General features: G+C 37.5%; 1 protein-coding gene across 1 annotated transcript; it reads left to right on the plus strand.

Annotated features, from left to right (window-relative positions):
• Positions 1-7,740: 7,740 nt before the first annotated feature.
• LOC143585607 (uncharacterized) lies at positions 7,741-9,032 on the plus strand. The gene is made up of 5 exons (XM_077067364.1): positions 7,741-7,761; positions 7,824-8,030; positions 8,117-8,241; positions 8,320-8,455; positions 8,659-9,032. The coding sequence occupies exons 1-5, from the start codon at positions 7,741-7,743 to the stop codon at positions 8,860-8,862; spliced, it is 693 nt and encodes a 230-aa protein (XP_076923479.1). The 3' UTR covers positions 8,863-9,032.
• Positions 9,033-9,323: the final 291 nt, after the last annotated feature.

Below are 9,323 nucleotides of genomic sequence, written 5' to 3' on the forward strand. Positions count from 1 at the left end.
AATACATACCTTCTACAGTATCAATGCGTTTGGCAAGAATGTATTGCGGCTTCTTGGGACGATGAGTTTTTCGTTTTTTCTTCGAAGGTCCCGCCTCAGTGTCCGCAGTCTTGGCATCCGCCCGAGCTACTTGAAAAGACAGAAAAGATCTCTTTTTCTCCAACTCTGCTAATAAAGATGAGATAGAGGAAAGTTCAGGAGCATCACCATCAGAATCTCTCTCCTCTTCAGAAGCGGAAAACTCAGAAGCATTGCCATTATCATCGCTTGATGATAAGATGGCAATCGTTCCATTAGAAGTAATGGCATTAAGCGGAGGAGGATTTAGAATATACGCACCTGTCTCAAAGGTGGCATATGAAATGACAGGTTCAGCTCGCACTTTCTTTGGAAAAAGAAATTGAGATTTAGTCTTCTCGAGGATGGGTTGATCTCCCGCATCAAGAATGCTCTTACGAACACAACCCCTATCTTCAAAGAGAGCGTTGAGCATCGAACTCTGACCTATATAAATTGAAACTCAGTTACAGAAAGATTCAAGAGAAAGAACAAGAAATAAAGACAACTTACGTTCATTCAGATCCACGAAAATAGGCTCCATAAACTCCGATGGTCACAAGCAGCTCATGCCTGCCCACGCTAGGGCTTCCTCAGGCAACACTCGCATAGGTGTTGGTTCCGCAATAAGAGCACGATACCACTCACGACCCTCATGAGCAGCTGTAACAACATCCGAAAGAGCAGAGTTAACCGGACGGCGAACCATGGCCATAGGAATAACATCATCAGAAATCCAAAAAAACCTATTTCGCCAGTTGACAGATACCTTCTCAACTTCGTATCCGATACTTCGGTCGGAGAACCCTTGACACGTATACCAACTGTCACGGAAGACGATAAAAAGCCGGAAATCGGTCAATGTGAGGTACCATGTCACGTGCTATACATACAAATTCGTAGTGACGAATCCGCATTACAGCACGCGGGTGCAGTTGAGATAAATGAATCCCATAGGCAGTTAGCACTTTCTTGAAAAATTTCGTTATGGGTAAACGGAAATTCTCATAAACGAAATAGTCAGCGTACATAGCCATTTTCCAGGCGGTGGAAAACTGGCTATAGAACCAGGGGAAGGAAACTCTGGCCCCCATTCTGGTGGAATACCGTAAGTCTCCAGCAATTTCTCGTACTCAGAACGATCCCAAGAGACTTTTATTTCATCAATTTCAGTCTGCACGTTCGACATTATAACGAAGTTCAATAAAATGGCAGGAGGACGTATTTGAAGTTCAGAGAAATAGAAGAAGATAATCAGAAATAGAAATCAGTAAAACTTCAAACAGAAGAAATCTCTTCTTATTTATACCCATCACAATTAATGCGATGGGATATGAACAGTGGAGAGAGAAAACCATCGCCCAATCAGTGATTGCCACGTCACGCGGGAAATTCGAAAAAGAGAAAAAGTTGCACAGTCAGGTACAGTGACAGCCGTCAAAAACGTTCCATCATCTGTTCACGAGCCTGCGAGTGGTCAACTTGTCCTTTTTCCATGATTATCCATACCAAAAGAAGGTATTTTCTACCTAACTTCAAAATTCAAAAATCCTCAACATACATTAAGTCCAGAATTTAACCCGCATAAAGACTTCACACGGAAGAAACACTGGACTGGGGGGACTTATAGAGGTAGGGTACCAAAAAAGACTCAAATACCCTTAAGTACCACCCGCGGGTCATAGAGGAACCTCTCAAAGGCCACCCGCGGGACATATGGATCACCCGCATATCATGGTAGAGGAGGAACGTCCTCGTACCACGAGCGGAAACATCCTGGCACCCTCAGAAGTCATCCGCAGGGCGGGACATCTGTCCGCCAAAATGATCGGAAGGCAGTGCCAACTGGACAGCTGTCACCAATTAGCTACCATCTAGAAGAATATCCACGATTGTTACTTGAGGAATGATGTGCTAAAAGTAGTTATAAAATAAATAACTAAAATTATACTAATCTAAACACTAAGTAATACTCTAGACCCTTAAACTTAACTTAAACTACTAACCGGCAAGTGTACCGGTCGACTCTAGTACAGTTTAGGAAGTCCGGATATCGAACCCACGGACTCTTTAGATTACGAAACTAGCAAATTAGACTCAACTACAAGACGCGACTATTTATTAATAATATTTGAGGGGGATTTTAAAACTAATTAATTAAAACTATAATAATAATTAACTAACGATTACTTTAATTAAACTATTAATAAACTAATAATATAATAATAAACCAAACATTAATTATTTAAATAATAATAAAACATAATCATTACTTATTAATTAATTAATAAAACTTAAACCTAAGTAATTTTAACTAATAAACAATTTAGAAAACTTAGATTACTTCAAATGATAAAGATAACTACCAAGGCCAGAATCCCCAAAGTTACGGTTATTAATTAAATGGAAAACTCACGTTATGGAACTGGGTTCATAAAATAGACCCTTGACAGAAAACCCGAACATGACCCTTGAACTTCAAGAAGACGCCTATGGATTTCTAACAAGTTTTAAGACTCACCGGTTTATTAATTAAACTTCCTTACGGTTATTTAATAGCTTATGTCTAAGTATCTTTTATGACGAAAACCTACCTTACAGCGCGAAATTCAAAGATAGCAAAGCAGACTCAATTAACTTAATAGACTAAGCTGACAATCAAACCTAGACGGACTCCTTACGAAGAACTAAATCTAGAAATCCCGACAAGCCAAGATATATCAGCAGCCTATCACCTTACAGCTTTCTAGGCTGGCAGTTCACTTTTATCTGTTTAATTGATTTTATTCTTTCTATGATTTTAATGCATATTAATCACAAACTAGCCAATAACACACAGTAAATGACCTAACAAAACCCTATCCTATGAAACAATCAACAAGGGTAATGTGAAACAATAAATTCAAGTAAACAAAACCAAGCAATCATACGCATCAATCAAATCAAACTCAACTGTTTACTTAGAACATAAATTCCATAACGAAACGAAATCCAAACAAATATCAAACCGAACTAAGGTTCATCACGACCTAGATAGTTTATGGAATTTATCCTAGCATCATAAAGTCTAAATCAAACAAAATAAATAATACTAAAAACATGGTGAAATAATAAAGAACGAAAGATTAAAGGCGATAAAACCCGTATTCTTCGATCTTAAACGTCTAGCTCTTCACCGGATGTTCTCTTGCCTTCAAAATCACCACAACACTCGTAAAATAGCTCCAAGAACTCTCCAATTCGGCTGGTGGCTTAAGGTTATGTCAGGTTTAAGTTAAATGTGTTTAAATAACCAAAACAAGGCCCGACAATAAGCAAAAACGAATTAAAAACCCAACAGCAGCCCCTAGGCGCCGCGCTAAGGGCTTTTAGCCTTCTGCCTTCGCGCGGCGCGGCGTGCTCCTCTATGGGGGCTGTTAGACCGGCCCGGCCCGGTCTGACCGGTTCTCTGTCCGGTTCCTTCCTGATGCGTTCCGAATCTCCGTTTCGGCTCGTTTTAACTCGTTTTTTGCCCTTTTTCATCACGATCAAATCCTGGAACCTACGAAACATAAAAACGTTAGTAGTATACAAATATCGACTAAAAACGAACAAAAACTATTAAAATATTAATTAAAATATATACGAGAAACATAAATATTTAGCATTATATCAAGGAATACGTGACCTACCAGCCAATGAGCAAAGGACACCTGGCTAGGTTGTTATAACTGTGCACATGGCCAGGGTGCGATTCATCCTATCGTTGGGCGACGCGTGTCTAGGTTGTTATACCCATGCACATGGGGCGTATAACTCAACCTATCATAAGAGGACACGTGTCCAGGTAGTTACTAAAGATCTTCTAGAAGAGGACAACTGACCCAATCACCTTCCTACATCCTTCGGTTATAAATACCTTATCCAATGGTATGAGGTATTCATTCACTCACCTACATTCTGACTACACTTAGTCTATTTACTTCAGTACTTTCTCCTTTACGAACGTTACTGATTCTCACGCCGGAGGGTGGTTACAGGAAGACCCCCCCTCTTGTCCTTCCTGTAACGAGACTCACGGTGTCTGTTTTGCATGTTCTAGCCATTGGACTTTGGGAAGTTATACTCATATTGTGTTGATAGTTATCGTATAATACCCTGTTGACTCATCGGATCTAGGACCCATTAGTGGGGAGCAGGTCCGTGTTTCTTCATTACCCTAAAACGCAAACACACTAGTAAAATTATATTTACAAATAGTTTTTGAGTTAGGAGAGTAGAGACCAGCGATGATAGATGATTATTGCTTAATTAATAGAGTGAAAAATATATAACAAATTGTCATTGTGCTTTTCTTTCTTGTTAACCTTTTAGGAAAAAAAATGAGAGGTATAAGTTATCGTCAAATACAAAGTTTCCATTAGATCCTATTGTGTATGTGTGCGTGCACCCACGTGTGTCGAGCAAGTGGACGAAGTGTCGTAATGCAGAACCACAAACAATGCGAGAACCAACCAAAATTATTAATTTATTTCTAAAATTGAATGAAAATGGTATTAACTCTTTCATATTGAATGATTATTTTTTTAGAGAAAATGAGATATCAATTATGAAGAGACTAATAGACAAATTAACATTTTTGTACCAATCTGTAAGTTGACTGTAACCGCATATCCCTATAATCAAACCCAAACGATTTGTAACAAAATAAAACTAAAAATTTATATGAAAATCAAAAATCTAAACCCATTTCACTTACACATGAAGCACAGTCAACCACAAATCATGAGTCACAATCAAAGAAACTGTCATTTCGTTGTTTAAGGGTTTTCAGTTTGGCTTCGGTTGATATGAGACCACTCACTACCAAATCAAACTAAAGTAAATTAGGTAACACATCTGACGCGTTGCGCTAGATTGATGGTGTAGTTAGTAAAAAAATATCTTTGTGAATTCGGCCCGTATAAACAATGATAACATTTAAAAAACAAAAATTCTTGTGTGGCGGTCGCAAACCGACACAAATTTGAGCTCAAATACAACAAATTAGCATATTTATAACCAAAATAACCGTGACTAACCCAATATAAAATAGAACCAAAAAGAGGAAGGAGAAAAAAACATGCCCACGCATTCCAGCCACGAACATGCCTATATGAACGATGTCGACAATGATTTGCCATACACAAAGTGTATTAAACACAAAGATGTTTTAAACAAAACAAACTGGTCCGTTGGCTATGGAGTTATTGTTAGCATTTAGTGTTTCCTTTGTTTGCCCGGCTTCGAATCTCTGCAAAGGTCCAAAATGTAAGTTTTCCCAATTTTTTTTCGCCGTGTCATTATTTTGGGCCATCAGGCCTGTCTAAAATAAGTTTTGATTTAGCATAATTTCAAAGTATTTAAAAAACAAGTTTATTATAAATCCAACTTCTAAAACGTCTAAGTTTTATCAATCGATATTTTTGTTGTTTTTTATTCTAGATTCGTAACAAATGTTTTGTTTTGTTTTACCGAATTCGTGTCGTCTCACTGTCACAATGTTCGAAACGTCCAGTACCGACAACACTTGGGTTTTAACAACCTACGGTTTTACCGAAGTTTATTTTAGTTTCGTTACCGTAACAAATGTAAACGAAATCGACAAAATTTGCGTTGACCCACCGCCGAGAAACTCGTATTTTTACCAGCGCCCCGGTTTTACCGACTCACCTCCACAACTCCTGAATACCAGTCGACTTGCCGCTGCAACGATTGAGTTTTACTAACGACCGGGTTTACCGACCGAATAAGCATTGTTTTAAATATGCTAACAAAAAAATTATCATATGTTATACGAGTGTCGTTAAGTTACTGCCTCAGCGTCTGGGCCCGACTGACGTCACCCCAGTGGCTCACCTCTATTTTTATTTTTTGTTTTCATTTTGTTTTATTTCCAATACCATAACGAATGTAGCAATTACCGACTAGATTCGCGTTAACTCATTGTTGTTGTACGTGACCAACCGCGCCACGCCATTGACCTGCCTCAATTTATATATATATATTTTGTTTTCAATTTCTTTTATTTCCAATACTGTAACAAACATATTTAATACTGACTAAATTTGCGTTGACTCGCCGTTGCGACACCCGAGTTTTACCGCGCAATGCGCGTGTAAATCACTAGTTGAAAGTAAGAGGAAAAAAAATGGTTGCGCGGGTAAATCACTAGTTGAAAGTAAGAGGAAAAAAAATGGGATTTTATAATCAGGTGTGGTCTATTAAATCAGTTAGTTGTTGATTAGGACTTAGTGGATGATGTACAAATTGGTGCAAATTGCGACACGTGGTGCCCAGTCAGTAAAGGTGAGAATTTGTTTTTAGGGTGTAATGGTGTAGGGGCTACAAATAGTAATATATATATAGATGATTAATTTCTTTTGAGAACCACTTTGAGTTTTAAGAATGCAAAAGAACTCAACGTAACAATTTTTTTACTTCGATTTGTTTTTACACACATGTAATACGTACGTGTAAATAACGTAAAAAAAATTACGGTACTTTTTTACACACCGAATCGACTAATTACACATGTGTAACTAACATTTAAACTTGTGTAATCATCAAAAATACTTATTATCCCTCCTGATTCATTTTTTAATTAGATTTATTCTCATGCCACATATTTCATACTTATTTAATTAAATGTGTGGTCTATATTGAGTTCTTAAAGTTCTTACAACTCATCAAGATTCTCAAAATAACCCTCCCATATATATAACACACACACACACATAGTAATATAATAATAATAATAATAATAATATTACTCCTTCTGGCGACAAAACCTTCCCGCCCCCGCCCTAATATCGCCGGGGGGGGGGGGGGGGTTGTTCCCCCCAAAATCGCCCTCCAAATTCGCCTAGTACACATGGTCTTATAGCATTCTTGGATTGAGGGGCTGTTTTTATAATTTAGAGAGTGATTTAGGGTGTTGCGATTGAAGAGTTTTTATATTTTAAAAAACGTGATGATTTTTCTGTATATTTGAAAAGAAACTGTTCATCACTTATAATTTTTTAATATATTTTGAAAGTGGTTGTGAATGAAGGAAAGATAATGATAAATATATAAAAATGTATAATTTAATTGAAAAGAAGAGAGAAAATATAGTGTGTTTTAGTGTAATTTTAGATTGCTCTTAGGATATTTATCAATATTGATAATGATAATGCACATAAAAAAAAATAACAATGAGAGTTGTCCTCCAAACGTGTTAAAAAAAATATCTACATAATAATAATAAAGGGTGATTGATGAATCGTAACAAGTTCCGTCATAGATCTAAAAACTCTCTTCCTTCCTTCCTTCCTTCCGTACCAATAAATACCTAACCTAGGGTTCGTTCGTACTTGACCCCCAAGTCCATCTCTAATTCCTTCATCCGTACGCATCGTTTTGTTGTTTTTTATGTATTGTGGAGTTTGAATGCGTTCGATTGATTGTTTTACGTATTGTGGTTTGTTGTTTTTGATGACAGAAGATTGAGAGCTTTGAAATTGAATTTTCCATGTTATTGCAGTTGTGATTTGATAAAATGGGATGGTCAGACCTTTTCTTTCTTTTTTACCCGAAGTGCAGATAGGAAGGTTGGATCCATTCAGAGAGAAGGTTATATTATATACACTGTCATCTTCTTGGTCTGCAGTCAGCTTCCTTTGTATGGCATTCACTCAACAACAGGTTTGTAAGCATCATCTTCATTCTTCATCTACTTCCAAGGCTTCCGTGTGACTAATTTGCAGAATCTGCCTAACGTGACTAATTTGCTTGCTACTGTCTTGATATTCCTCATTGTCATCTACTTCCAAGGCTTCCGTGTTGTTTTGCCTGTGAGATCTAAGAATGCCCGTGGGCAGCAAGGATCTTATCCCATTAAGTTGTTCTATACTTCCAATATGCCTATTATTCTTCAGTCTGCACTTGTGTCCAACCTTTACTTCATCTCTCAGGTATTAATTTATATCTTCACCATTATAATTTAACTAGCTCTGTTACTTTTATTGATACCAACTGCTTGCGTTTTTTTTCTTTTCAGTTGCTGCACAGAAAGTACAGCGGGATTTTCTTGGTTAATTTATTGGGAAAGTGGAAGGAGTCTGAATACTCGGGTCAATCAGTCCCAGTTGGCGGTCTTGCTTACTATGTTACCGCCCCTTCGAGGTAATGGTATCCCAATATTAACACATGTAGTTGAACTAATGCTTTTATATTACTTATTATCTTGCTTTTTAATATCAGCCTTGCAGACATGGCTGCCAATCCTTTCCATGCTCTCTTCTATCTGGTCTTCATGCTAACAGCATGTGCGCTTTTCTCTAAAACTTGGATCGAAGTTTCCGGGTCTTCTGCAAGAGACGTTGCCAAGCAACTTAAGGTAATGCTAAAAGCGGCATTATGATTTTTTTCCTTTTAGTTTTTGGTAACCATACGATCCCGGAAAATTAACGGGTCCACCAATATGGCAATATTCTGCTGTCTAAACTGGAAACTATTGAGATCATATGGTTTTCTTAACTTTTGTGTGCTTTAATGCGCAACTTGAATTATGATAATAATAATTTATTGGAAAATGTGCAGGAGCAACAAATGGTGATGCCTGGGCATCGGGACTCGAACCTTCAGAAGGAACTGAACAGGTACATCCCGACAGCGGCTGCGTTTGGAGGAATGTGCATTGGTGCGTTGACGGTTTTGGCGGATTTCATGGGAGCCATAGGGTCGGGTACAGGAATACTGCTAGCAGTCACGATCATATATCAGTACTTTGAGACATTTGAGTAGGAAAAGGCCAGTGAACTTGGTTTGTTTGGGTTTTAAAATCTTTTACTGCCAGAGAACGAGTTTAGCCTCTTTTGTTGTTAGTGACGGTTGGAACCTTAAAATACTTTTTTATATTTGGATGTTGCATCCAGTGTTTTTCTTTGATACCAGTGAAGATCTCCTTTTGTTTATGTTGGGGTCAAAACGGGCCGGTTTTTATAGTTCGTGTCAGATGGAGATGGTTTAAGCATGTCTGACATAAAGAGTTCTATAATGAGTTGTGCATTATAAAATTTTACAACTTTGTAAGGATGTGTATAAAATTATTTCTAAATTGTTAAATGATGGAATTACACCAATTTGTCAATTCATCGAAATTTTGCCCTTCACTCATAAGTGAACTTTACGTACAGAAGTGATTGAACAAAAGAAATGGAGCTAAATATTCACAAGATGATATTTGATGAATCAGTTTTGATAAA

This window comes from Bidens hawaiensis, unplaced genomic scaffold (genome assembly GCF_021521415.1).
Source record: "Bidens hawaiensis isolate Kalapana, Puna unplaced genomic scaffold, B.hawaiensis_p1.1 tig00033912_1, whole genome shotgun sequence".
NCBI lineage: Eukaryota > Viridiplantae > Streptophyta > Magnoliopsida > Asterales > Asteraceae > Bidens > Bidens hawaiensis.

Bases quoted from the DNA above. Each gene is read 5' to 3' on its own strand.
- LOC143585607 (XM_077067364.1), top strand. From the start codon at position 7,741: ATGGCATTCACTCAACAACAG. The intron at 7,762-7,823 runs GTTTGTAAGCAT...ACTAATTTGCAG, and splicing joins TGGCATTCACTCAACAACAG to AATCTGCCTAACGTGACTAA. The intron at 8,242-8,319 runs GTAATGGTATCC...TTTTAATATCAG, and splicing joins TATGTTACCGCCCCTTCGAG to CCTTGCAGACATGGCTGCCA.